The sequence below is a fragment of the Chamaea fasciata genome, unplaced genomic scaffold (assembly GCF_029207755.1).
Source record: "Chamaea fasciata isolate MVZ Bird 193981 ecotype frontalis unplaced genomic scaffold, bChaFas1.0.hap1 SCAF_3, whole genome shotgun sequence".
Lineage (NCBI taxonomy): Eukaryota > Metazoa > Chordata > Aves > Passeriformes > Sylviidae > Chamaea > Chamaea fasciata.
Window position 1 is genome coordinate 36945522 of NW_027094088.1, and position 27181 is coordinate 36972702.

Sequence of the window (27181 nt, forward strand, 5' to 3'; positions counted from 1 at the left end):
CAGTCTATTGCTAGAACCCTCACTAGATGGCATAGAAAACATGATATAAGAATACATGACATAACATTGTTATAATAGATATATATTGTATAAGTCACAAAGCCCACTGTGAAAACTTTTGTCCAGTGTAGAGTGCATAACCATGTTTCTCCTGCTTCCCAGACTGAGTGATACTGGATATAACTTGCTGACAGGTACCCGTTCTGACTGTGCTCTGCCAAATGACTTGTTCAGCTCTTTGGGCCACAGGTCACAGTAAAGAGGCCACTCCAGAGCTCCACAGATTACAACAGCCAATAAAGCAGAGTATTATCATGGAGGGGACGAGCGGGCCCTGAGAGAGAGACTGGCTCCAGGGCAAGAAAAGTGCTTCCCTCAGCTGCCCGGCAGGGCTCAGCCCTGCTACACTGCGAGCTGCCTGGAGCCCGCCAGAAGCTCAGCTGCCAATAACTTGAACGTGGCTCTTAGGGAGGGGGAAATGAATGTGCCACGTCAAGGCAGCACTGGGTGGAGTTAGGAAACGCATTGCAGGGAGTTTCATCAGCTGCAGGCTTCCCTTCCTTGGCCGGGGGGGAGAGAGCCTTTCAGGCAGCAAATAATGATGCCAACTGCAGCTCTGTACCTATGTGCTATTTTCTGAACTGCATCATCCTAAATGCAGCTGTTGAGTGCGCTCTCCTTCCGGCAGACAGCCTGTGCTGGGGATGCTGCTATGTTACTGTCAGTGGAGTCTAACACTTAATAACGAGTTGTGAAATTTCAAGAAGAACAAGAAGCTCATTCTGGTGCGTGCAGCTCTGGTAATCAGTAGAGGAAGGAATTATGAAGTCACTCCCACTAATGACAGTCCTAACATTGCAAAGTGACAAATTTCCCAAAGTCCTCACGTGAAGAGAAACAGCAACCAGTCTGGCAGGATTGTCTCATCTCCTGTGACAGTGGCACATCTCATTTCCTAAGTGTCTTTCAGGACTGCACTCCGCAGATGCCACTATCTAACACAAAAACAAGTTTAGAAGAGGCAAATCCTTTTGGTCACAAGTCATCTCCACAGGGAAGCCTTTCTGCCTCTACTTGTCCCGAGGGAACAACCTGTTCTCATGGAGACAAGGCAGTCATAAACCTCTTGATAAGGTCGAAGCTATTTTTAAAACTAATCACCGGTTAGGAGTGTGCCCTAGAAAGCGTCCCTTTAATTAGGCTCTGGGGGAATTTGTGACTCTGAGGAGGCTCTTCCCCGCAGCCTGCTCCGCCCACAACGCCCAAAGTGCTGTGCTCAGGGTGACGTGGCTGCCTGTGACCTCAGGCTGCACACCCAGGCTCACTCAGATAAGCCGGGAGCGCAAGATTGTAAACAACAGTGTGTGCGTTCTTTCCACACCTCGGCTCGGTATTTACGGCGCTGAATGCAGGAAGCCTAGGAATGGGTAGCCAGCTCCTGCTGTGACCCAGCTCCAAGGGCAGCAGGGTAAGAGCCTAGCTCCACCCTCACTCATTGTACAACTCAGCCAGAAAGCTCAATAAAACATCTTTATTCTGTACATTTATATAGATGCTTGGAGAACCGGGACAATCCCCAGCATTAGAAAAATTCAAGACAACAAAACAGCAATTATGAAGAGCATGGCACCAAGAACAGTCATGCCACAGATGGCAGGGATGAGGTGAGACCAGCCATCAGCTGTTTCAGAAAGGTCACAGCACCCCCCTTTGGGGCACAAAACACCAGTGCTGCTGCAAAGAGCTGGAGTCCCCCATCCCCAGGCAGCTTTCTTTGTGACCCACTAGCACCAAAGGGAAGAGCCTGCTTGCAGCTGGGGCCTGTCCTTGCAGACATTGGTGAAAAGGCTGTGTCATTGGAATACCCAGCCCACTGCCAGAATGGGAAAAAAAGGGGATCCTGCTTGAGCAGTGACTCTGAGCCAGCATCTCCCTTCTCTCTGCTGGGGATGCAGCAGTTTTCAGCTGGATTGGTGCTCCCTCCAAGGGACAGGTCACTCCTGCAACTATTAAGCTGCCTTCCCTTCATTTATGCCACCACTTGACAGGCTTCCCCCCACCTCAGCAGGCTCTTGGCAGTACGCAGCCCCCACCTTCTGGCCCCGCGATGGCCTCGCCCAGCGCAGAGACCATGGCCCTGCAGCAGAACGGAACCTGCTCTCAGGATGGCAGAAGGGCCACTTGGGTGGCCGGGGCTATCACAGGCCCTTGCCCTTCTATTCAGTCTGGGCTTGCAGGCCACCACACCAACCAGCAGGGCTTGCTGAAGGCCTTTTGCTCACAGCGCACACATTTGGTCTAACAGTCAACAATAAAACCAAAAGCCTATGTACAGCTTCACAGACCCTGCTGCACCCTCCAGGCTGCACAGCAGAGCTGCATGACGGAGAGTGGGAGACCTGTGCTCCACTCTACATACAGAGTCCTTGCTGGCAACATCAGCTTTCCTTTGACAACAAACATCAGTGGCAATGAAAAGAAAGGAATTCGTGCTCCAAGAGGAATAAAAATCATGTCACTGTTAAAACAGAAGTTACCTGGTTTTGTGCAGGTAATGCAGCCTGTCCTCCTCACGCATTAAGGCAAGTGTGTGAGGAACAAGGTGGGCTGGGAACAGCCACACCAGGGAGCCCACTGCAAACCACTGCTACCAATGTGCAGATGGCACCTTCAGGTGAACATCCATGGAAACAACCTGCTCACACCGGCACACACCCGGGCCCTGCTCTGCTCCACAGAATGGCCTCCTGTCCAGCGGCTGCATGGAACAGATGCAAGTACAAACTCTGTCTTCATGAAGTTACGTCAGGAGGCTGTGCCACTCAGAGCAGCCACAGCTTCCCCCGAGTCAGAAGGAGGGATGCTGAAGAAATGTGTACGAGTCAGAGGGGAACAGGACATCTGTCCAACAGTAAGACACTCAGATTGGAGTAACGCAAAACCAGTGCACAAATGGACACACAGCAGACTAAAGCCAACCAAGATTCCAAAGGTTAAAAAGTGTCCTGAATGCATTCTGAGAGGTTCAGCCAAGGCCCTGCTGTGGGTAGCATCGCCTCTTCTATCCCCTGCCCAAAAGGATGTGCTGAAGGATGACTTGAGAGAACACTGTTATCAACCCAGTGCTCAGACAGCAGATGGGACCAGACCTTGTGTCAGAGATGGAAAAACATCCCTTCACTGCTTGTCGTCAAGGGCACTGTGCCTCCCAACCAGCAATTTTCAAACAGTAAACAAAGCCAAAACTTGCTTGCCCAGGTCTCTGATCTGTTCTGAAGGAGGGCAGGGTAATGAACGCTGCAGGTGATGTGGAGAACACGCTTAACTTGTCCCACATACGGCACTGAATGCAAGAAACTCTCCCATGCTCCATCTCACAGTGCAGAGGAGGGACATCCACACTGGAACAGGACAGCAGCAGCTCCAGGCATTGCTCAGAAAGCCACAGGAGCTTCCAGCCTTCTCCCCAGGTGCTGGTGATTGGATATTTCTCTGATCTACTGGTAGTCAGAAGCTCAGCTGTCCAGGCCCCAGGGACTCCTCCAGGCCGTTTTCTTTGGTGGTGATGGCTTGGAGGTCAGTGACATGCCCAATGCCTTTGGTGACTCCTTCACGGAAAAGTAGTTTGGCTCCGATCTTCAAGTATTCAGGATGCTTGATGAACCTGAAACAGACAACTGCCTTCTCTCCTGTCCGCAGCTTGTCCTGGAAAGAAAAATGGGAGAGCTTAGATGCATGTCCCAAGCTGATGCATGTAGAAAGAGGTGCATGTGAATGGTAAGAAGATGAGGCAAATGAGCAGCCTTCTTCAGACTGCATGGTTTGAACCCTTCCCATTACTGCATACACAACAAGAGACAGAAAGACACAAGCTCTGATGGATGGAGAGTTCACCTTGTTAACGTGTTTGGAGGAAAAGCAACTAAAGGGCCAGGATAAAGGGATAGACTCTGCCCCTAGGAAGGGACACAGCTACTCAAAAAAATCCACCATCTCCCAGCTTTACTAGAGGACATGGTGGAATCCCAACAAACCCCACAGGGAAGTCCATCTTCCTCACCTTTCTTCCCATGGCCTACCTTTCCATGGATCTTCTCTACGATAGCTGTCTGTCGCACATTCCCCACGTGCACCGTCACCTGAAACCCCTTCCGGAAAGTTGTGGCATGGAATAACAGCACAATCTCGGCTTCAAACACTGAGCAGATGGTAGGGTTCATTTCTGGGCTCACCATGACCATGCCCTGCAGAACAACCCAAGGCTCAGACCATTCAGGACCAGTCTCCTTGCTTCTGAACAGCCCCCAAAACCACAAATACACTTCCACTCTGTGACTTGGGCTTGCATCCCATTCTCAGCCTTGCACTCATTGTACTTTGTAACCTGGCCATTTCCTCCCCTTACAGCAAGTTTCCTGCAAACATTTCTACTTCATTCCCACCCTACCAATGGGAGATGTCCAGGGAAGCCTCCAGCCCTGCTCACTGGACCAGTGAACAACCTGGCAACAGCAGGACTAACCTTGCGCAGCAGGGAACGGTCGAAGGGTCCGAGGGCCAGGGTGGCTGCCTGCCCAGCCCGCAGCACGCGGCAGGCGGAGCGGTTCCGCTGGATACTGCACACTTTGAGCCGGAGGAACTTCCCATCATCAGTGGGACCAACCACCAAGTTCTCCCCTTCTCGGCAGATCCCACTGCCCAGGGTAGAAGAGCAGGACACAGTTAATCAGGAGACAAAGACATTTCACCCTCCAAGATTAAACTGAACAAATTCCCCAGGGCCAAATCTTTGGACTCTTACCCTGGACCAACTAACAGGGGCATAAAGCTGCTGAGAACCAGGATTTCTTACAGCAGGAGTGAAAGCCACACTATCATTCTTAAGAATCCCAGGTACAGACAGGGGCCACTGCACTCCTAGTGCTCTGCCACACTGCTTTGTTTCTGGTAGAGAGACGTCAGATGACACTCCTTCAGTGTGGATGCGCTGGTGGCCAAACTGCTCTGATCGCTCCCGAAAATGTAGGGACAGCTGCCTTTTCATGGGGTAGCATGCAGTTAACCCTTGCTGGAAAACCCTCCCCATACTTGAGGAAGGAAGAAAGCAACTCCTTTGGATCATGCCTGACCCCTGCCAACTCTAGATTCCCTTTAGGGCTCTACTCTCACTTGGCTCAGTCATCTGGCCGCAGTCAGGACTGAGCCTCACACAGCTTCCACTTCTGCAGCAAGTGACTCTTAACCTTGTGGGAACTCCAGCAACCATTCACATCCACACGTATCTGCCTGGGCTTACTTACCTTGACAGAGTTCCTCCCACAACAGTCCCCACCTCTGGCACCGTATAAATTTCATCAACCTGCAACAGGTCCAACAAGAATAAACTGCTCAGACAGACAGGTATGAAATAGCACTCCAGAATGAGGACAAAGAGCCCGCCCCTTGTGTGGAAGGAGGTGATCTCTCTGCTGGTCATCAGACACCGTCTCAGAGCTTCACCAGCTCCCACTGCCTTCCCATTAGAGGAACAAACTTCTGCTTTTTAACTAGCAACCAGAGAAAGTATCTTATCCCTGAGACAGACATCTCTCATGGTTAGGACAGATCCAACCTCTCAGCCTTTTCTCAAGGACCAAGTCCTTTTTTTCATGTCTCTCCATAGTCCAGGAGTTCACCACATCTCTACCCATGGTATCCAAATTCCCCAAACGTCTCTCCCATGGCACAGCAATGAGTCCAGTATCAGAACTTGAAACAAACTACTCTTACCCACCTGAAATTCTGTAAGTTGCTGCATTAATTCTTCCTGCTCTTTACTGTTGGTCAGTGGAGGGAGGATGTTGAGGAAGACTTTCAAGAGATCCAGGTTCTCCCCAGAAACACTGGACAGTGTGAAGATTGGGGTGATGCTGTCAGACACAAATAGACAGAAATAAGCAGAAGACCACAGCACAGCTCCAGAAGGTTTCTGGGATTCTGAATCTACTGAGACCTGCAGGAAGATGGATACTACACCAGTAAGTGACTAAAGCAGGAAGGCGAAGTACAACTCCACAGTAACCTCTGCCTCAATGTTTGGTCGAGGCACCAATCCCTTGTCAACACACATTATTCTCATGAAGAAGTAACTCTAATGCAGCCCTTGCTCCCAGAGCCCAGAAAAAAGTTTGGGAGGGGAAAATGCCTTCTTGGAGAATGCAAAGGTAGGAAACTTGACAAGGAGTGGAGATGTTCAAGATGTAGTCCCTCCCCTGTGTTCACCCTTCCCCAGCGCTGCTTAGCAGCCCAGTCTGAATTGCCTGCTCCCAACAGAAGAAAGGAATAGTCCCTTACTTGGGAGATTGTGCAAACTGTTGTGCTGCTGTAACAGCATCGTCGTCTGAATTCACAAGCAGGGGGAGCTTGTTGCAGCCTGGCTGCTTCAGGATTCGCTCCAGCTGCTTCACTGTCCGTTCCACAGTGGCTTTTGAACACAAGTCGACTTTGCTGATGACAATGAAGAAGGGGACCTTGAGGGCCATGGCCAAGCCCAAGTGCTCTCGTGTCGTGCCCGCTGCAGGAGAAAAGTGAGAGTGTAGGTGCAGCAGCAGGCACCACTGTAGCTTGTTTATGCTGATAGCTGTGTCTCCTGGCTATCCCAAGGGCCCACTCTAGAGATTTCACTGTTCATCATGCATTGAAAAAGCACAATTAATTCTTTTAAACAAAACCAAACAGCAGTCCAGAAAAATAAAAACCACCAAGAAATTTTGTGACTGATCTGTCTGCTTCAGAAAGATGCAGTGCTTTTCATTCTTTGGCCAAAGTTTGCCAGAGAACAGTCACAAAAATGTCAGAGATAGATGTGGGAGAACTCCAGATGCCTTTTTACAAGACTTTGGGATTCATTCTCCCTAAGAATATGACAGAGTTGTCTTCTTTTCTGAGAAACACAGCCTCAGATCCCAAACAAAGCCTCTCTGTCCAGGGTACAGTTCAATGTGGTCTACAGCTGGTAAGAGGATTCCAGATCTACTCCCCTCCCAGGCACTCATAGACACAGCCTTACAAGATATCAGTAGAAGCTTAAAATTAATAAACTTTTCTGACAACCACTGACAGCTGACAAGGACCCATTCCCCTCATTCTCCATTCCTCTTCACATATTGCAGTAAATCCATGCAGGCAGGGCAACACTCACCAATGCCAGTGTTGGCGCTAACCACCAGCATGGCAAAGTCTGGGCAGTAGCTGGTGAGGCCAAAGATGGTTGTTTTCAGATACTTGTGGTGGCCAGCCAGGTCAATGAAAGTGATCATTTTGGAAGAACTCTCACAGATCTCTTCTGCTGTCCGGGAGTCACTATAATTTACCACCTAAGGGATAAGGAGCTTGTGAGAGAGGCAGCCCCAGCAGGCAAGGAAAGAAAACCCAGCTCTTATCTATCCACTTTGATGTCAGAATTACTAAGTAGAGATCATCCACCACGGGTGCAAGAAACAGTGTCTGCTGCAGACAGACAACAAACACTCATGTTCAGCTCAAGGGACACAGAATTGTGCCACCTCTCTTTCCTTCTGTCTCAGTCACAGTTCTAAGAGGTCGGTAATCCTATTCTCCTCCAGCTTTCTGAGTTCAGCAACCCACTCTCTTACCTCTCCTTTGCTGTTGAAGCCAAGGATCTCAAAGCTGATGCTTGATGTTCTTCCTGATTGGATTTCATGGAGATGCCGGAAGAGGTTGAGGCGTGCTCTGCCCCGCCCGTTGTCCAGCTCTCCTTGCGTTAGGACACCCAACAGTGTTGACTTCCCTGAGTCCACATTTCCTAGGACAGCTACTCGAAGGTCTAAGAACTATATGAAAAAGAACAAAGAAATCATTAAACTTAACCACTGTTGTGCTGAGTGCATAAGCACTACTGGACAGTGGAGATGCAGCTCAGAGAGCTTCCCTACATCAGGGACACTGCACAGTTTAATTTTGCTCAGATTCTGCTCCTGCTCCCAGCAGACCACTGCCCAGCAGTCACGATACACTCTCTAGAGTTGACTTGTGACATATCAGGCTTTGATATCACAAAAAAGGCCATTTGCTGCAGCAGACCTCTAAATCCTTCCTTGTTTGCACAGAGGTCTGCATCAGAACCAGTGCCATAGAAGCAAAATCATTTTTCACCTCTGATCCAGTCAATCTTCCACACTGACATCTGTCTCAATCACAGTCTTGGAGATAAGAAGCGTTATCATCAAACCTCTCTCTGGCACCTCTTTAAAGCACCTGCTATGGGCCAACCTATGACAAAGTGCCTCTAGGGTTTGGGCTCCCATCCCAAAAGGAAGCTGCTTGTACAAAGCCTCTAGGTCTCCAGCTGGAGAAGACAGCCAAACCACAGGTCCCTACCTGCTGGTTGTCAGGCACCTTTCGGACAAGCACCTCCGTTATCTTCCTTGGAACATCACTGTCGTAATCGACCTCCCTCTCCCGCAGCACCGTAATGTCAGCCCCAACCCTGCCACAAAGACAAAAGGAAGCAGTGAGACACATTTGTACTTGACAGCTCTTGCACATCTACGATAACACCTGACAGGCGAATGGGACAAAGGCTGGGGATAGCAGGGAAGGAGCCTCAAGCTTCCAGACAAAAGCCCTATAACTTTCCTCACGTTTCCAGAGCCTCAGGACTGAAGGAATGTCAGTCATACAGGGGCTCTGCAGGACGGAGCTCAGGGGACAGCAGGGAGGGAGCCTCTCTACCAGAGGCTGTTCACGCTCGTGGGCCCTGCAGATGAAAGGGAGCACGTACTTCTCTGCCATCCGGCGCAGTGTCTTGAGCGAGGCTCGCATCTCCTCCTCCGAAAGGCCCACCAGCAGCCCGTTGTCCTCCACGCCGATCTGATAGACGGCCTCACCTCGGCCCTCCTGCAGTCGCCACTTCATCTGTGTCACCAGGTGCTCAAAGCGATACTGCGAGGGGTTCACCAGCTTCAGCTGTTTAACAGAGGGGGAGTTCTAGTCACAGCCTGGACACAGAGGCAATCCCACTGCCCAATTCCGTGAAGCAATGCTCCCAACTCTGACCCACTTCTAGAAAGCACAGCCTGTATTGGTGTCTGAACAGAAGCCATGGGACAGGTGAGAGGGGGTTTCACAAAGGTACAAATATATGGTAGAAGAACTTTCCCGCCTCATGATAAGGGGATCTGTACCCTGCCTGCTGCAGAGTTAAAGACAGCACTCTGGGACCAATCTGTGATCCAGGAGCCAGTAAGTGCAAATGGCAGAGCAGCCACAAGAAAGCGGGAAATCATTTTCAGAGATATGTGTCCCTCTCTCAAGAAAAATACAGCAGGCATCCTATACTAGAAGAGATTCCTAAAATTGAGTACTGAGATCAAACTTTTCCAGCTCAGCATACTGGGCAAAGCTTGCCATAGAGACACAGAAGATGAATGGTAGTTCCTTAGTGCAGTGTCCACTTTTCTGTCCTTTCCTTGGCCATGTTACCCATAGGCTGTGTTTGGTGAAGTGCAAAATAACCCTCTGGGAGGAACACCTTCTTCTGCAACCTCAAAAGTCTCACCTTGTACTCGATGTTCCCATCTTCTGCCTGGTCAGAGAATGAAACAAGACAGAAGAGTTAGATGCTGTGTCCACACAGACTTCTACAGGCACCAGCTGCCCATATATTCTGAAGCTTCTGCTGAGAATTTCAAAAAGAGGGAAAGTGGCAGAAAGAGACTGTGCTAGGTAGCAGCCTTCTGCCATTTTTTCCTACACTCAGCTAGAACTTTCCTTATAGTTTGTTTTTGCTGTTTGCATCCCACATCATGAGCACCAGAGGATAAAACTAGGGTGGGGCACAAGGGTAATACTGTCCGGGGGAGATTTTTTTTCTGGACAGTAAAGAATAGGGCCAGCCTAACAGTCAGAGAGAGAGAGAGAGAGTTCCAGCTTCAAAAAGGCACATGCCAGTGCATGATTTAAAGTCTCCCCCCTCACCCAGCCATGACCCACAAAATGCCACCCACAGCATCCCACTCCCACCCTATCCAGCAGCTTCCATCCATCCATCCAATGCACACAGAAACAGGGATCTGATACAGGGGAGAACAAAAGCTTGTTTCCTCCCCTGTTCAATGATACTCTCCTTCACTCAATTAGTTTTTCATTGACTCCCTTCTACATCCTTATGTATCTTCTCTCTACAAGGAAGGACTACAGACATAAAGAAGCAAGGTAATGACTCCTTTGCCAGCCAGTCACTGGCCAGAGAGTTCTGGAGAAACAGATCTGACTGGGACTGTCTGTACCCAATATGCTCAGAAGTACTTTCTCAGGAAAGGCTGAAGCCAGATGGAGTTGCAACAAAAAGGCCCGAGTACTCATCAAACTCACTTCAACCAAAACAGGCTCCAGCTTTCCAAAGTGAATATCTAATTTTACAATTGGATATACAATATTTAAGTATTTTTTCCCATTGATTCAGTATAAGGACCACTAAGAAAGGGCTGGAGCCTGCAGGAAGCCACATACTCTGTTAGACTAAATGGGGCTGGCAATAGTAAGCACTTCCTTTTCCTCTGGACACCTATTTGCATGTCAGGAGAGGCAACAGCCCTCTCCTTGCCTTCCAGCTCAGCTCCTAACCACAGCGGTGCTTACAGTGGCATAAGGCCAACAGAAGTTCTCAACTGTCAGCTCAGTTCTCTGGCAGCAGAGCTGTGCCCTGAGAAAAAGGTACTTGTAGCAGGTTTGCCTCTCTTGCCATCTACCAGCTTTCCAGTTCTAAGAAAAACCCATTCACCTACTGCACTGTCGTCTAAATAAGGACGTGGGTCTTCTCCAAGGCACTTGAGACTAGAAAAGCAACAAGCCTAGACTTGCTGGGGCACACTGCACAGGGTAGCCAGAAACAGGAAGCTGTTTTTGAAACCACAGGGGCTATCCAGCCTCCAGCTGAAAGGAACAAGAACTAAACTGCGGCTCCAGGGCACAGTCCTTTCCGTGGAGAAGATCTAACAGCAGCAGAGCGCTGTTTTCCCATCTTCCCAGGAATCCCATGCCTGCCTTGTGGAGGAATTGCTCCCTCCCAGCACCGGTTATTATATATTTTACAGAAATATCTCACTGACTGAGGCCGAGCAATTCAGTCCGAGCCAGCGTCATTCTCCCCACAATGACAGTTCTATGAGAGCGGTGACAACTGCCCCAGCTGAGCACACACCCACGTACTAACAGTGCCACTTCTTCCTGCTGCAAGAGACAAGTGCCTCACCCTCTGTCCACACTATCTGCAGTCCTATGTAAGGATACAGCTGTCAAATTAGCTGGGAAGGGAGTCACCAGGACCCGTTTGGCAGCTGGAAAGGGGCTCAGACCCTCCAGATCGTCTCTCGGGGAGAGAGAGATGCAAACGGGATGTTTGGAACCCCGAGGCAAGCAAAGCTTTGTTTTCGAAGCAATTTCGATCGCAGGCGACAAAGCGCCCACAGAGAGTCGCCAGGCAGTGCGATACTACTCGCGGACAGGGTCCGCTGGACCCCGCGGGGAACTCCCTGGCACCAGGGGCGCGAGCACAGCCGGAGGACAGCCCGGGCCAGGCGGGCACACGGCTCCCGGGGCCGGGGCTGCAGGACCGCTCCTACGGCTGCTGTCAGCCCGACCCCGGCACGGCCCCGCACCAGCACCGCCGGCAACTCCAGCCAGACCCGCCACCCGACCTGCGGGGTCCGGCCGTGGTACCGACCCGCTCTGCGGGTGGCACCGGCCCTCCGGCCCCTCCCGCCCCTCAGCGGCGGTGCCCCCCGCCCCCGGGCCTGGTCCCGCTCCCTCCGCGGCTGACGGGACGCGGCGGCCGCCGGAGCTCACCTCGGGCGGCAGGTACGGGGGGTTGTTGGCCTTCCCTCCGCGGCTCCGCCCGTTCTTCTTCTTCGTCTTCGAGCCACCGCCGCCGCCAGGCGCGGCACCCCCGCGCCCGCGCAGCGCTGCGCCTGCCCCGCCGCCCGCCGGCCGACAGCAGCCCCCGAACAGCTCCGACACCCGCGAGTCCATGGCGGACACCGCGGCCCCGCCGGCCCGCCGCAGCGCCCGCTCTGCTCCCCGCCCGGCCCGGCTCCGGCCCCGGCGTCACCGACCGCCGCGCGGCGCCCCGGGAAAGCGAGTCCCGCCCGCCTACAACTGCGAGAACGCACCGCGCGCCGCCCGCTCGAAACTACACCTCCCGGCGTGCCCCGCGGCGCGACCCGCTAGCTCCTGTACGGGCTCCATCCGCGGGGGCTAATGGGAGTTGGAGTCCAAGGGAGAGGGCGCCGCCTGTCGGCCGCGACCGACAACGCGCGGGATGCCGCCGCTCCCCGGGATCTGCGGACGCCCGTGGGTTACCCCTTTGGCAGTTCACAGCCCCGGGTTCCCTGGTTATTGACATCGAGCGATCAGTCAGACTGGCTTCGGGAAACTGGGGCACTTTTGAAGCTCTTTGGCATTGGAGGTACCTCATGACTACGCAGAGACAGCAGCCCGATACAGAGCGATCCCAAAGGACACATTTAAGATCCAAGGCGGGGGGCGGCCGGAGGAGCAAAAGATCTGTGCAAAAGAAGCTGTGCGCCGCATCCCCTCACTAAGTGTATTCCCAGTGTCCAGTTCCACGGCCACTGCGCCTTCTCTTTCCCTGCCGCATGGCCTGGGGAAGGCGACGCTGGATCATCGTTTGTGTACAACTGACACCCTCCGTGCCGCCGTGCACACGGGGCCGCGGTTCCTGTAAAATAGCCTCGGAGAGGTTCCTCTCGCCGTCCCGCCCTCCACTCGCCGGGTGCTGGAGGCGGCACCCAATGGGGCGGCGGGAGCAATGTTTCCAAACACGGCACTCCCTGCCAGCTCCCCGCCTTCGGCTCCCCGCGGCAGCGCGGCAGCGCGAGAGCAGCTCCCTCCGCAAGACACCAAGAGCTGCCAGGGCTGCCAGGAGCGGGGCAGAGGACAGCGGAGCCGCTTCTTGCAGCCCTCCCCGGATAGCCCTGCAAGAAGCAAGCCGTAGCTCCCGGCCGGCCTTAGCCGGGCGGCCCCGGGACGGGAGCGGGAGGGGGGGCGGAGGGGTCGGGCTACGCAGAGACCCCGCCTCCTACGGCGTCCACCAATTGCGGCGCCGCCGCTGGAGGGCGCGCGGCTGGGCCCGCGCGCCGCTCCCGTGAGGCTCCGCGGCGGCGGCAGCATTTAAAGCCGCGGCGGCCGTTAGGGGGGCGTGTCACTTTTGTTCGTTTCCTGGCGCTGCCGGGCGTGAACTGTGGCGACAGGATGAGTCCTCAGGGGGACAGCTCGGTGTTGAGCAGCCCCGCGGTGGCTGTGGCGTTCCCAGGAGCTGTGTGCCGGGGCAGCGGCTACCGTTTCGCCTGCGAGCTCCTGAAGCACGTCCTGTACCAGCGGAACCAGCTCCCGCTGCCCTACGAGCAGCTCTCCTACTTCTACCGACGGGCGGCCCAGGTGAGGGGCGGTGGTCGCGGGGTCATTCCCGTGCTCGGAGGCGGCCCACGGGCCGGGGGATAAGGGGGGCCGTGGCGTTTGAGTTTTGCTTGCGAGCTCCTGTTCTCTCTCGGTGACTCGCGCAGTAACGTGTCGACGGTTCTAAAGTAAAGCGCTTTTTGTGGCTGCATCCCTAAATATTATCTCTTCTTTTAAAAATGAGGTAAAGACAACCTTCAGGCTGCGGAAGGTGTCGACAAATTGCTCCCAATTGACTCTTTCCTACTTTCCACTCAAAGCGTGTCTCTGCCTTGTTTATTGCACAAAAAGCTCCAAGCAAAAAACCAAAAAACTATTAAGTGATTTCAGACTGATGGCTGATCTTTGAAAGATGGGCCTCTAATTCCTATAGGAATTAATCAGTAGTGTGATTCAGATTCAGACTGAGTAGGTATGGATTGTGCTTTTGTGTTCCTCTTGCACTTCCTGATACGGAGAGGAGATGTGCATCTTATTCCTTGACTCTCTGGGATGGGCCATGCTTTCTGCAGAGTATATTAGAACAAATACATGTTCGTAACTAAATGTACCAATCTGAATTTTTGTTTTCCAGGATAGAGATGGAACTGAGAAGCCACTCTCCCTGGGCCTGCCAAGCAGAAAGTGCCAGCAGCTGCTGGCAGAGCTGGAGGGATTATTCCAGCATCTGGAAGTCATGTTTAGTCTCACGCTGGTTCCTCGGGTTCTTTTCCTACTTGGAGGCAACGTCATGAACCCCAAGGAGCTCTATGAGCTGAACTTGGAGGAGTTCTGTGAGGGCACTGCTGAAGAGAGCCTCCAGACTGCGCCCTGTGTTCGCCAGCTCTTTCACCGCCTGTTTGTTGCCGATGTCTTCAGTGAACTTAAGGCTCTCCCTGTCACAGGCACCCTTGTCCTGCTCCAGGGACACCGTGACTGTGGGGTTGAGTGGTTCCGGCCCAAGCTCAACTACCGAGTGCCGGCCCGAGGGAAGAAGCTGACTGTGAAGTTGTCCTGTGATGGAGACCTCCATGTTACTGCCTCACCTCCTCAGCACACAGCACCTGCCTGGGAGGACTATATCTGGTTCCAGGCACCAGTGACCCTCAAAGGCTTCAGTGAATGAGCGGTTTCCATAGAAATTTACTTGGAATATTGATTACTTTTTTTTTTTCGAGGTGTTAATTTTAGCAAATGTAACCATGATTTTTTGAACCGTGTCTCTTTGAATTTTTTTTTTCCTTTATGGTGTCTACTGCCTTCCTGTAGCTTGCGGCGCTCATCTATTGTCCTTATTTCCTGAGTGTTGAAGGCAAATCCATTTTATGGCACATTTGCACACAGGTCCTATGATTCTTTAGGGACCTGATCTGTGACATGGGATGAATTAATGTGTTGGGAGTAAAACTCTCCTGCTGTGTGCTTGCTAAACTGGTAAATTCTGGATACATCCAATCTCCTCCTGAGTTTTAATATAGCCAGTTTCTGATCCTGCCTTTGCCATGTTACCCATAGGCTATCTTAGGTGAAGTTACTTCCTGCAAAATAACTCTGGGAGGAAAACTTTCTGCAGTCCTTAAAAGGCTCCCGATAGCAAGAAAACCAGAGGGGAAAACTGGAGCAGGACACAGAGGTGATATTGTTGTGGAAGAGGGATTTATTTCCAGCTGGTAAAGAATGGGACAGGATGAAGGCAGTTCCTCTGCAAAGGGCTGGAGCTGCCCGGGGTGAACTGGAGCTGCGTGGAGATGGGTGGAGTTGCTTCCCGGGGCCCCCTGGCAACCCTGCAAGCAACAGCCTCGGCTCCCTACACTTCCTCAGCTGCCCTGGTATGCTGGTATGCGCTCCACTTGAGTACTCAGGTGCTTGCCCATCTATTTGATAAAATTATACTTCCCCATAGCTCACTTTCTGTTCCTTAACATTCCAAAGTAAGACTTATCAGCAACTGAAAAGTCTTGTAGCTAGTGCTGTCTTGGAGATTGAGAGACTGGTACAGTGGAGGCAGGGTAGCAATAAACAATTTATATTTTTTTTTACTAATCTTTGCCTAACAGCCCTGACAATTGGTTAGATGTAAGATTAAAAGTAAGCAGTTTCTTTGCTAACCCTCTTCAAAGAGAGTTAGGAGTGCTACCCCAATAATGGAAGATTACTCTAGCCTGAGGAACAAACTTAGATTCAAATGCTTCTGACATGCATAGGAGTCAGGGGAATCAAGGGTGATCAAGTTTAGCACTGTCTTTACGTGCCAAATTCCTGTTCTTAGTCAGATTGTATCGCTTAGAATCAGAATCTGAGCCTGTTCTTCTGGACTGGTGTCTACTGCAGGACAGGGAGAGAAGCCCTGAGATCAGTGTGTTAGAACTAGATAGCAGCTGGAGTCGTCCTCAGTCAGCTGGGCAATTATCTGTGCTGTAATGAGCTTTCAGTAGCTTCAAATAACTCCGTCCCATTTGAAGAGAAACGTGAGCATACTGGTAGTGAGGGTACTTCCCGTAACTAGTCAAAATGCACAATGGGGTGGTAAAAATCCTTTGTGAAGAGGGTAAACTCTTCACCATGTACACCTGGTGCTTATTTTAACTTTGACCTTTTTGAATGGAATGAGATGATAGAAGTAGTAGGAACTTAATTTGGTATTTTTGAGCTTGGAGAACACTAGAGTGCTCTCGGCTGTATTATCCATTAATACCTGTTTACATTGTGCAGTAGCTGCTTCTTAAGCTCATCCTAGGGGAAGAACTTAGATTGAAGAAAGCTGCCTTTTGTGCAGCTGCCCACTCGAATATGAAACCTCAGTTCTCTTGAAGGAAATGTAACTTGAATGTAGGAGTGTTTGCGCTCAGGAGATCAAAACCCTTTATGCTTCCACCAAAGCTGCTTGTAATGTGTTTAAGAATGCAGGTGCCCAAGTGTTTAAAGAAGCTTTTAAACAGAAGCCTTGACCAGTTCCTTTCACCTTTCTTCCTCAGATGAGTGCAATGTTACTGCAATAAACTGTTTACATATTCTGTTATACTTGAACTATGAATGCAGCAATAATATGGTGCTGGGAATGAAAGAATACAAGATGCTTTTTGGATTTTTTTCTTCTTTTTTTCTTATGAAAACATGTAGAATTTGATTTTAAAAATCAGTACTGTAATTATCAAAATAAAATGCTGGTTTCTACATGTGATTATTTTGAGGGATTAAACAAATCCAATCTACAGGTTCTGCCACTGGTAGAGTAACTTTCTTCAATTCTATGCATGTATTTCAACTGCAGGCTTACAGCTGTTCCACTTTTTGGGCAAACTGTATGATGTCTTCTGCCAGAAGCCTTGGTTCCTCAAAGGCAGCAAAATGCCCTCCACGTGGCATGTAAGTGTAAGTGATGATGTTCTTGTAGACATTCTTTGCCCAGACACGTGGAACATGTACAATCTCCTGAGGAAAAGCTGCAATCCCTGTGGGAACATACACGCCGAACCTAGAAGACATAAGTTAATTGCATTGATGAAACAAGTCCTGGGGGAAGTCTATAAAAACCTCGGTCTCTGGTTACACATCCAGCTGGAGAAGCTTCCCCACTTTGTGCAGTGCACCTTGTGGTCTGCACTCTGCTGAGGAGCTTCATTTCTATTTAGGTATCATTGAGTTTAAGAAGATTATACCTGTCGAGGTGTAAAGTAGAGCTTTGCACACAGGTTGATCTTGAAATGTTTTCCATCTTTGAGTTTAACTTTTGTAAGCTGCAGTGTTGTGCTACATAAGATATCCACCTCTTTGAGAAATAAGCCAGCTCCTGTTTGCTTTAAAATTTGGTACCAAATGCCTAACAAATGACTCTGAGGAGGAAGGGTGGGCTGATTCAGTCCACAAAGAAAAAGACTCCCCATTTGTTTACATGATCAGTTACTTGGAGAAGTCTGCTCAGCAACATTTTGTGGTCAGCCTCTCTTAGAGTCATCTTAATGTACAAGCTGTTACGTGGTGCTGTGTTGCAAGTACTGCTCTCCAAATTGCTGCCCCAGGTTTGAGCTTAACTCTTGTAGTTCTTAGCTTGTCTTTCAGCAAGCAACAGCCTTCCTAATTCAGTTTAAACTTCCCTCTTAGATGTTCCCGTGATCTTCTGTTTTAACTGAACTGGGCTACAAGTCACATTTGTCTAGTGAATAAGTATATAGACTTGTATTTTGAACACAAGACTGTGCTCGGTGCTTTGATAAGTCTTTTGCATTGTCTTGGCTGCAAGCTACCTTATGTGCGCTATAGGTTCAAAAGAGAAGCAACCCTTAACTGTATTTATCAAAAACAAGTAAGAATTTGGAGTTTTATTTTCCTTAGAACTAATTAAATTTGCTGTTGTAAGTGATCTAACTGTTAATACAGGCAAATGTTTCAACCTCATTTGCAAATCTGCCTTGCAACTTGCCACAAAATTACCTGTTATAAGCACTTAGATCAGGGTCCTTGGAAAAGTTTTCCTTGTAGTATCGCATTGAGGACACAATGGAGGATGTCACCCAGTAAATCATCACATTGGTCAAAAGCTCATCAAGAGAGTATTTGCTGTTGAGAGAGAGAGAGGAGGAAATTTAACTGGAAGCTGTTTCTCAGTGCTCTGTACTGGGCTCAGGTTCTGAAGAACTGCTGCCCCTCTAATCTCCACTTATTTTCAAGCAGCAAATTAATTGGCATCTCTGTGTCCCAAGCAAAATGGCCTGGTGCTGAGGCAGTAGTGTGCAGGCAGTCTGCTGTAAGTTTAAGCTACTGCTTATCACGTCAGCCTTTTATCCTTAAACTTCAGCTTTGACAGGCCAGTATTTTACCTGTATCCTCATATTAGTTCCCACCAGTCATTCTTTTAATGAGGCTTATCACAGAATAACATAACATCTTACCTTTCCAAGCCTCCATCATCTCTTTGCCGAAATGATTTGTCTGTCCAGGTTGAGAATTTCTCCAGGATGTAGGCAGCAAGCCCCACTGGGGAGTCATTCAGTCCACAACCTAATTGAGGAGAAGGGCTGTTGAAGTTACCTGGCATTGCAAAACTTCAGTGCAAGTTAAATGGACTTTCATGAAGTGTTCAGAGTTTTCTAGAGAATTCAGTAGAGAGTCTGTAATTATCTATCACTTATAGTACTTTTTTTGTGAACAAATTTCCTGCAAAGGAATTATGGCTGTAACTGAGGGCACTAAAAATTCAGAGAATCCCTATATAAAGGAAGCTTAGGGCTAAGGAAGTTCCATTGGCTTCTTGGTGATGTGTGGCAGAAGGAGCAAATTCAGATGTAAAGAGATGACACTGAAATTTCAGATAAAACATTTGGGAGCACTGTCCTGCTTAGAATGGGATGTATTTTGATTCTAAAATTATTTATGAAACAGGGCTAACAGGAATGCATCAGATTCAGAATATCATGAATATAATGGATTCTGTGTTTTTGCTTTTTTTTTTTTTTAGAGTTTGCAAAATTGCCCTAATCTTTGATCCAGCTGATTTTTTTTTAGAGCAGTACCCTTGACTCATGGATTCTCTCATGTGGCAGCAGCCAAATTTGAACCCACTGTGATTTTCATTCTCCACTTAAACTAATTTGGACTTTGTTGATATCAGTTTTTATTGGCTGGTTTTATCAACCAGTCACTTATAAACCAAAGCTTGGACAGCTGTCAATTTTAAATCTAATTATTAACTTTTATTCATAGAGAAGTTAGGATCTTGTTGAAGGGTATAGGTGTCAGCACAGATTTTTGCGATTCCCTCTCTCCCCTGGAACTTGCTGATTTATTCCTGAGCTTGGAATAAAAACCTTCAATTTTTTTTTCTGTGGACAGTGTCACTTTTTGGTACTTAAAAACACCCAAGCAACCAGAAACACCACCACCACCATAATTCCCTCCCACCTGGTATATTGTTTATCTCCTATTATTTCTTTGGGTTTGTGATCACTTCAAGCAATAGTCTAGGCATTTGTTGACATCCCAGTTTGATCTTCTTCATCTCCTTTGGTGAATTGCCAGGATGGGGGGCTGTTTGTTCTCTGATTTCCAAATCTGTCACAAGCCTCAGACAGCTCTACTGTTTTTCCTGAAGAGGGGTTATTTCAATAAAGCAATACCCCAGAATCCTCTCTAGTGGGGATTGACGCAAAGAATTCCTTTAAGCATTATGATATGGCCATATCTTTGTTCATAGTCCTTATCCACTGGCCCCAGGACGTCAGCATTCTGGTTTTTCAGGTGTTTGAGCTTTGTCTACCTTTCTGCAACTTCCACACTGCACCTCCTTGCTTGTGATATTTTTCTTGTTTTCAGCCCCATTTAATTCTCAAAGCTTCAATTTCAGGACCCTGTGTTCTACTTTTGAGAGACTCTTTGGAAAAGGGTTCCTTCCCAAGAAAACTGGCAAGCTAGTTAAAAGACCTTGAAAAGTTATACTTGAAATCTCCATCTTTTTTTGAGTGATTTCTTTTAACTTCATTTTACACAGTTCTCATCCCCATGAACTCATTGCCCAAATGGGTCTTGTACTCATTCACCAGAACCCACTGGGACTCATTGCTTCTCAAATTTGACTGCCCTTTGTTTTCATGTACCACAAGTGATTAGTGTACCATGTTCACAGGGATCCAGAGGAGGAATGTTACCTGCAGTGTCGGGTTTGGTGGCTTGGATGTGTAAGTACCCAGACTCTTGCAGGACATCATATACGTTCTTCTGCATGAAAGGGTAGAACCGTCGAGCATCTTCCCTACTGAAGCCTACAAGCCATGGTACATAAGCCCCAAGCATTGTACGAATCAACTTTCCCAAACTTTGTCTGGCGATGAAAACAAGATTCAGATGAAGCCCTTTCACAGATCTAAAAGTAAGTTAAGGAATAGAGGGTTAAATCAAGCAATCTTCTGTCTCCAAGTTTTCTAGAAAACAACTCGAACTGCAGCTGTGAGATAAGCACTAGACTGAATGAAATTCACAAAGCCCTTCAGGTTCATCATGATGTAAAAAAAACACCAATACAAAGCATATGAATGCAATTGAATATGCAGGATGGGGTATCCCTGAAGGAAACAAAGCAGAAGGGGATGAGAAACAGGGCAAACAGAAGGTAGGACTATGGAGCCAGATGGTAGGGTAGGAACTGGAGGTAGCTTTTCTGCACTGATTTCCTTTGCTACTTACTGTGGCAGCATCTGGGCCATATTTGTAGTAATACGAGATCCCCAGTCTCCACCCTGTACGTAGAATTTCTTGAAGCCCAATCTGTTCATCAGCTTATGAAATATGCGAGCAGTTGCTATGGAGTCAAACCCTGCAGGCAGAGAGAAACACAGGAGACCTGTTTGTCCTAGTGTTCCTCCCCTGGCCAAAGACTGTGACCTGACTGATGCACACGTGTGGGGAGCTGTGGGAAGGGGCAGTGTGCAATGCTGCTCTGCCTCATTCCTTGGGAAGAAAGTGAACGCAAGATGAAAGAAATTAAGTGGAAAGCGAAATCGGACCTGACTTCCAGGTACCACTGTGTTGCAAATCTCCACAGCGAGCCCCAGAGCCTCAGCCACATGGGCCTTAGTGAAGAGCCAGGTGTCTGCACTCACAAACTGCAGTGCCCAGAGCTGCCAGGGATGGTTGAGGTTTTACTCCAAAAACTGCAATTCCAACAGAGCCTTTTCATTGCTTACCTTTCTGGTGAGGGGCCTCTGAGAAGCCATATCCTGGGATGGAGGGGCAGATGACCTCAAACACCACATCACCCTCATTCAGGCCGTGCTTGGCTGGCTCCGTGAGCAGAGGAATGATCTTGTAGAACTCATAGAAGGAGCCAGGCCAGCCATGGACCAGCAGCAGAGGTTGAACAGCTCGACCATGAGGAACATAGGATGGTTTCACATGGATAAAATGGATATCAATCCCTGCCACACATCCAAGAAAGAAAAATTAAAGTTCTGGAACCATCACAGTTTCTGCTCTGCATTCTGTAGAAGGAGGGCAGCAAAACTGTAATTACCATCTGGAGCAGCAGTTCCACAATCAGCCTACTGCAAGAAGACGCCTGGCTGAAAGGGAATGCCTGGTACAGTATTTGTTGTCTCATCTTTTACATACAGACAGAGATATAGACCCCAGCCACAGATATTTTGGTCACTGGAGATTAGCATCTATCTCCTGAGAAACTGGTCTCAGAGTATATAATAGAGCTGCACTTGAATAAATAGCATAATGTGGGTAAGATACATGCAAAAACATTACAGTAGTTAAAAGAGAAACGTGAAAAAAGGCAAGATAGAAGTCTAACCTAGAGATCACTTACGTAAAGTCTGGCTAACCTAATCTAGAGATCATTTATGTAAAGTCTGGCTAAGCTCACCTGGCTAAACTGCTGGGTGGTAGGCAGGGATATTCCAGCCTCAGTCTGGCTAAATTTTGCAGTTTTCAAAGATGGCTTCAAGGCAATAGCTGAAGAGCACCTCAACATTAGTTAGTACGGGTTCAGAGCCAGATGAAGCTGATCTTGAAGCTGACCTAATCTTATTGCCACTGTGTAGTGGTCTTGATCCCCCTAAGGTTATTAATAATAGAGGCTCCACTAGTTATACTTCACTCATATCACTAAGCTGTTATGTAGGTTATCTCAAATACTGCCACTCCTTACATCTCCCCTTCTCGTTGTGCATTTCCAAGTGAGGTCTGTTCAAGCCACAGAGGCCCCCTCACCTTCAATGGTGGTGTGGAAGTGGGGATATTTGTTCAGCACTTCCACCTGCTTGCGCCAGTCAAAATGATTCCTCCAGTAGTCCACCACCTTCCGCAGGTAGCTGGAGTTGAAGCCATACTGGAAGGCGGCTCCTTCCACGTGCGGTGTGAAGCGGAACTGATCCAGGCGCCGGTGCAGGTCCTGTGGAAGGGAGCCCTTCTTGCCAGGCTGGCCAGCTGCTGGCATGTGCCCTGTGCCAGAGCAGCCACAGACGGGCTCCTCTGGCTTTTGTATTGCTCTCTGGGACACCACAAGCCCTCCTGAAGAAGTGCCATACTCTACATGACTGCCTGAATTGTTTATATGGGGAATACAATTTTCTACAGGTTACAAGTTCCCAATGGACACCTAGGAGTACTGCATCCTACTCTTGGCTTGCTGCTAACTCTCTTCAGGGCTTTTGGCACTTGGAGCTTGGCAACACTGCTTGCTGGAAGAATAAGAATCTCACCTTGAGCTTCTGGCTGCTACCTGGTCAGATAATTAGAGACAGGCATGCAGGGATGAAGGAGCTATGACTCAGTCAAGATGCCAACCCTCTTCAGCCTTACAGCCCTTTCCTCTGTGGAAGCCCCTCAGTCCAGTCCTACTGATGCCACTGCTGTCCCAATGCCCTCCTGCCCTGCTCCACCATCCACCGTCAAAGCCTGCTGCTCAAAGTGTGGCCTTACTGCAGGAAAAGTCCCAGCTTGCACAGAGGGGCTATTGTCTTCGAGTCTTTAGGGGACATTGCAATGGACTGGAGCTCAATTCCCTTCATAAAGAATGGTAAGCCAGGGCATCATCTAATGGAGCTGGGTAGCTGCCCTGGCACATGGAAGTGCCCTGCTGTCATGCCCAAGGCATCACCTCAAAGCAGTGAGGTGGGTGAGGGACTGCCTCCCCCTTGCAGCTGTCTGCCCCTCCTTACCACCCAGCCAGCAGTACCTCGATTTCTTTGTCAGATGTTTCAATCTTGAAGGGACGGATGCTTGCATCTTCTTTCCCTCTGAGGTGCCTTTCACCTGAGCCCCACCACCCATCGCCCATGTCAATAGTCTCGATCCTGCGTCCAGATCTGAGCCAGTAAAGCAGCATCCCTCCAACCCCCAGGGCGGCTGCAGGGACCAGGACTGCATTCTTCTGAGAATATTCAAAAGACCTGGGGAGGCACAAAATTGCTTACGTTCAACAACAGCAGTGTCAAAGGGGCTTAGGCTGAGGCTTATTTGCACATCCATTGGCACTGAACAGGGACAAATGCCTACAAATCCCAGGCAGTCAGCAGGGACTGGGCATTTCTGTTATTTTTGAAGATCACAGGTAAGATTTGGGGCAGGGTTCTATCTACCAAGGCTTCTTAGGGGTCCTTGCTGATCAGGACTTGCTGATCACAAGTCTTCCTTTTCCCTTTCCTTGTGAACCAGGATGCTCAGGGGGAGAAAGTTCAATAGAATATGGGCCAATCTACTTTGAGGCAGGTACTGCAGTGAGTGAGACAGTAGCAGCTGGATTTGTCCAGGAATAAAAACTGCATGGGCAGAATGGGCTGAGGAGCAGGAGCAGAGACAAAGGTCTCAGCTGCTGAAGAGAGCCGGATATGGTGGACATGGTCCTCTTACCAGTGCTTCACACCCAGCTCCCCTACAGATTCAATCATCTCTTAGGGCAATCCTGGCTCTCCCTGGTAGCTGTCAAGTAAGGAGTGTCTGCTGGTGCCCCTGTTTCTGTTCTAGACAGCAAGGTCCTAGACTTGAGTTGTGGGAACTAAGTAACCAGAGCTGGAGTTGATAGGCGTGCAGTCCTAAGTGTAGTACACCTCCCCATTCCTCTGACTTGTGTTTCAAGCTCTCCAGCTTCCCTCAGGGATTAGTAGAAGTGTCTGGGGCTCCTGCAGGGGGCTGTGAGTGAAGATTTTGTTGCTGTTGTCATCCAGAGTATGGAAGGCATGATGCTGGGCCCCAATCCGGGCACTAACTAAAAGAGGAGGCCACAGCAGAGAACAGCTCTTCCACTCACCTGATCCGGGACAAGATGCTCTCCCTACAAAAGGGGAAAAAACAGAAAGATCCTTACAGTATGAGGTGAAAAGAATGTGCCCCGCCAGCACCACTCATTGCCCAGGGATGTGATCGCAAGCTGTTTAGCCACCTGGCAACATCTGCCATTATTTGTCCTACTCTTTGGATAGGATGGGCAGAGAGGGGGTCACAAAGCACTGCCTCTGTACAAAGCGACAGTGTTTCTGGGCTGTGCTTTAGCTAGATAATTTGTCGGCATAATATTCCCTCCTCCAGCACAATTTAGATAAAAGGCAGTAAAACAACTGCATATGTGTTCTTGCAGTGTTTCCTCCTGTGAGCAGCTGTGTAACTTCAGCCAAGAAAATCGTTTACTTCTGTGTTGCAATAGGTGCACAGCCTCAACAGGGCAATTCCGAGCTCCAGGGTTAATCTCCTGCCAGCCATGTGGTGCTGATCGTGCTGCAGGGCTGGCACCAGCAGGGGCTTGTGGGACCCTTCCCTGTTCAGAATTTAATGGGCTGCTGTACCTTTGACACTTCTAGCTACCCCTGACTGGATACCAAGCCTTTAGGTCTCCCCTGCCTGCTAGAAAAGGAACGTATCCTCCTCAGTTCCCTTTAAGCCTAGTAGATTCTGGTACAAAAGCACAATCTAAAACCGAGCAACAATAGAAGCAAGTCTTGTTACTCTGCCTTGTGGACCACAGCAACACTAGGGAGTTCTTTGGTATAATAGTTATAGTACTTTGAGAAAACAAACCAAAACAAATGCCAAAAAAGAAAAAGACTTGCTAATCCATGAAAAACCAAGACCTCATGATGTTTGTAATCACCTTGAATTGTTTCCCTCTGCTGTCTGAAGTGCAGTACCTGGAGCCTGTACTGGATACTCCAGTAGCCTCCAAGGCAATTTGCTAACACTTGCTGAGACAGTGTCACTACGTGTGATGTTTTTTCCTTAAATCACTTCCAGACGTGGAAGAACAGGGCTCCTAAGAACAAATAGCTTATGCCACAGGTAGGAATATCCCCGTGCACTTACATCCTGGAGGTCGGTGAGCAGAGGTGTGAAAGCAGGTATGAAGGCAGTAGCACAAACCCTGCACTGCTAACGAAGCAAACCTGTCCCCGAAGCTGCTTTCCGAGCGACACAAAACCAGGCTCAGTCGATCAACACCTCCTACGCACTCATGCTCAGGAGAGCTCAGCCGCCTGCTCCCACTCTCCGATGACCCGGTGACCCTCCCGGGGCTTTCTCCCACCCCCATCCCTAGGGAGCCCAGTCTGGAGTCCCTCCTCCCCGTGCCGAGGAGATCTCACCATGCATTCGGAAGGATCTCCTGCCACATGTCTGCTCGTCCTTGCCTGGCCGCTGCTCCGAGTGAGGGCACAATCCCAGTTTCTCCTCTGGCGGCTTTCTCTTCCGCAGTGACGTTTTCTCGGGCACAAGGCAAACTACATCGTCCATCAGTGCCACCTATTGCCTGAGCCTGCAGCTGCAAATCGAGCTCGACAGAGGCAAAGTCCTGCGTGCAGCAGGAATGGCCCTGTGCACCAGCACAGGCTGGATGCCAAATGTACAGAAAGCGACCCTGCAGAGAGAGGCTGCCCTGAGGTCCTCGGCTCAGGCTGTGACAACACCGCGTCCTTACAGCAAAGGCCAGCTGGGTCATAGGGCCCATACAGAGCCCTGTGGCAGGAACTTCAGCCAGCAGCCTGAGGGAGGGGATTCTTCGCTCTCTTCAGTGCTCGTGACACCACATCTGGATTGCCACAGCCACTTCTGGCCTTGCTGGTAGAAGACAGACTGGAGTGGGCCCAGCCTTGGAGGTGCAGGGCCACCAAATTGCTGCCAGGCTGGGCCATGCGGTGTACGAGGAAGGCGAAGGAGCATCTTCATCCTGGAGAGGAAAGAGTAAAGGGTGGGATCTTAGTGCTGTCTACAGTTAACCAGTGAAAAGCCAAGGGCAAATGGCCCCAGAGTCATCCTGGAGGAGCAGGAGGTGAAGGACAAAATGCAAGGACACAAATTGTAACAAGAGAAGTTAAGGTTAGATTGGAGGAGAAATTACTCCTCCATTGAGGTATTCAGACGCTGGGACTGGCTCCAGGATGTGGGATTCCCATCCCTGGGGGCATTCCAAATATGACAGAAACAAGGCACTAAGCAATCTGACATACCTGAACCTGTTCTGAGCAGGTGTTGGGATGAGTTTACCTCCAGGTGTCTCTTGTAACCTGTATATCACTTGGGTGTTTTCCTGGTGCACCCATGATTTGCGGCAGCCAAAACATAAAGGAAAAGTTCTGTTTTTAATTTTCTACAGAAATTAATTCTATGTTTTAGTTCAGGTACCTAGATTTCATTTTCCTTGTGGCTGGTAAAAAAGTCCTGGATAAAGGTTTCTCCTTCACAGGAATTTGACAGCTTGGGTAAATGAGAGTTCAAAGCCTAAGGAGTATTGGGTGGGGGGAAAGTGAGCAGAAGAGAAGTATGGAAAAAAGAATACATACAGGAAAGAGGAAAGTGAATCACTGACTTATTACGCACTATGCTCAGTATTTTGCCTTTTACATTTTCAACAAAAACATGTACTTTGCTAGGGACTATTCTCCTTGCTTCCATGAATGGCAGAGCAGTGGCAGGGAGACTGTCACCAGGGTTTTATTTGCTTCCAGTCGAGAAAGACTGATATTCATCCTTCTGTGACTTTGTTCTGCCTCTCAGAAGCCTCGAGTTAAAGAATCTTTTCCACTGTGCTGTCTCTGTTATTAAAGCTTCCAAATAAAATACATTAGTGGGAGGCTTTATAAACAAAGAATAACAAGAGTAGGAGGAACAAAAATGAAACACAGCTTTCTAGCTTTTTTATGTTGCCAGACAGGTACATAGTAAAAGAAGCATTTACACTGCATGAAATCCACAATAACCCTGTGGGTTTCCTAAATAAAAATGTTGTTAAATCAAAAATTTG

General features: G+C 49.2%; 3 protein-coding genes across 4 annotated transcripts; 1 reads left to right on the top strand and 2 right to left on the bottom strand.

The window, feature by feature from the left end:
• Nucleotides 1-1517: 1517 nt before the first annotated feature.
• Nucleotides 1518-12034, bottom strand: GTPBP2 (GTP binding protein 2). The gene is made up of 12 exons (XM_066178629.1): nt 11848-12034; nt 9560-9586; nt 8783-8967; nt 8380-8488; nt 7635-7832; nt 7181-7355; nt 6334-6553; nt 5774-5909; nt 5301-5359; nt 4523-4694; nt 4080-4244; nt 1518-3705 (listed from the first exon to the last, which is right to left on the bottom strand). The coding sequence occupies exons 1-12, from the start codon at nt 12028-12030 to the stop codon at nt 3508-3510; spliced, it is 1827 nt and encodes a 608-aa protein (XP_066034726.1). The 5' UTR covers nt 12031-12034; the 3' UTR covers nt 1518-3507.
• A 1197-nt stretch (nt 12035-13231) lies between these two features.
• Nucleotides 13232-16639, top strand: MAD2L1BP (MAD2L1 binding protein). The gene is made up of 2 exons (XM_066178632.1): nt 13232-13458; nt 14051-16639. The coding sequence occupies exons 1-2, from the start codon at nt 13273-13275 to the stop codon at nt 14579-14581; spliced, it is 717 nt and encodes a 238-aa protein (XP_066034729.1). The 5' UTR covers nt 13232-13272; the 3' UTR covers nt 14582-16639.
• An 89-nt stretch (nt 16640-16728) lies between these two features.
• Nucleotides 16729-25631, bottom strand: LOC136286733 (epoxide hydrolase 1-like). Of its 2 annotated transcripts, XM_066178630.1 has the most exons (10): nt 25527-25631; nt 24203-24226; nt 23132-23345; nt 22165-22345; nt 21132-21362; nt 20632-20761; nt 20097-20311; nt 18345-18453; nt 17887-18012; nt 16729-16930 (listed from the first exon to the last, which is right to left on the bottom strand). In XM_066178630.1, exons 1-10 carry the CDS (start codon nt 25553-25555, stop codon nt 16729-16731), a joined length of 1461 nt encoding a protein of 486 aa, XP_066034727.1. In that variant the 5' UTR covers nt 25556-25631. The 2 variants fall into 2 exon arrangements, with proteins under 2 accessions (XP_066034727.1, XP_066034728.1); XM_066178631.1 differs by lacking the exon at nt 24203-24226 and having other exon boundaries at nt 25527-25623.
• Nucleotides 25632-27181: the final 1550 nt, after the last annotated feature.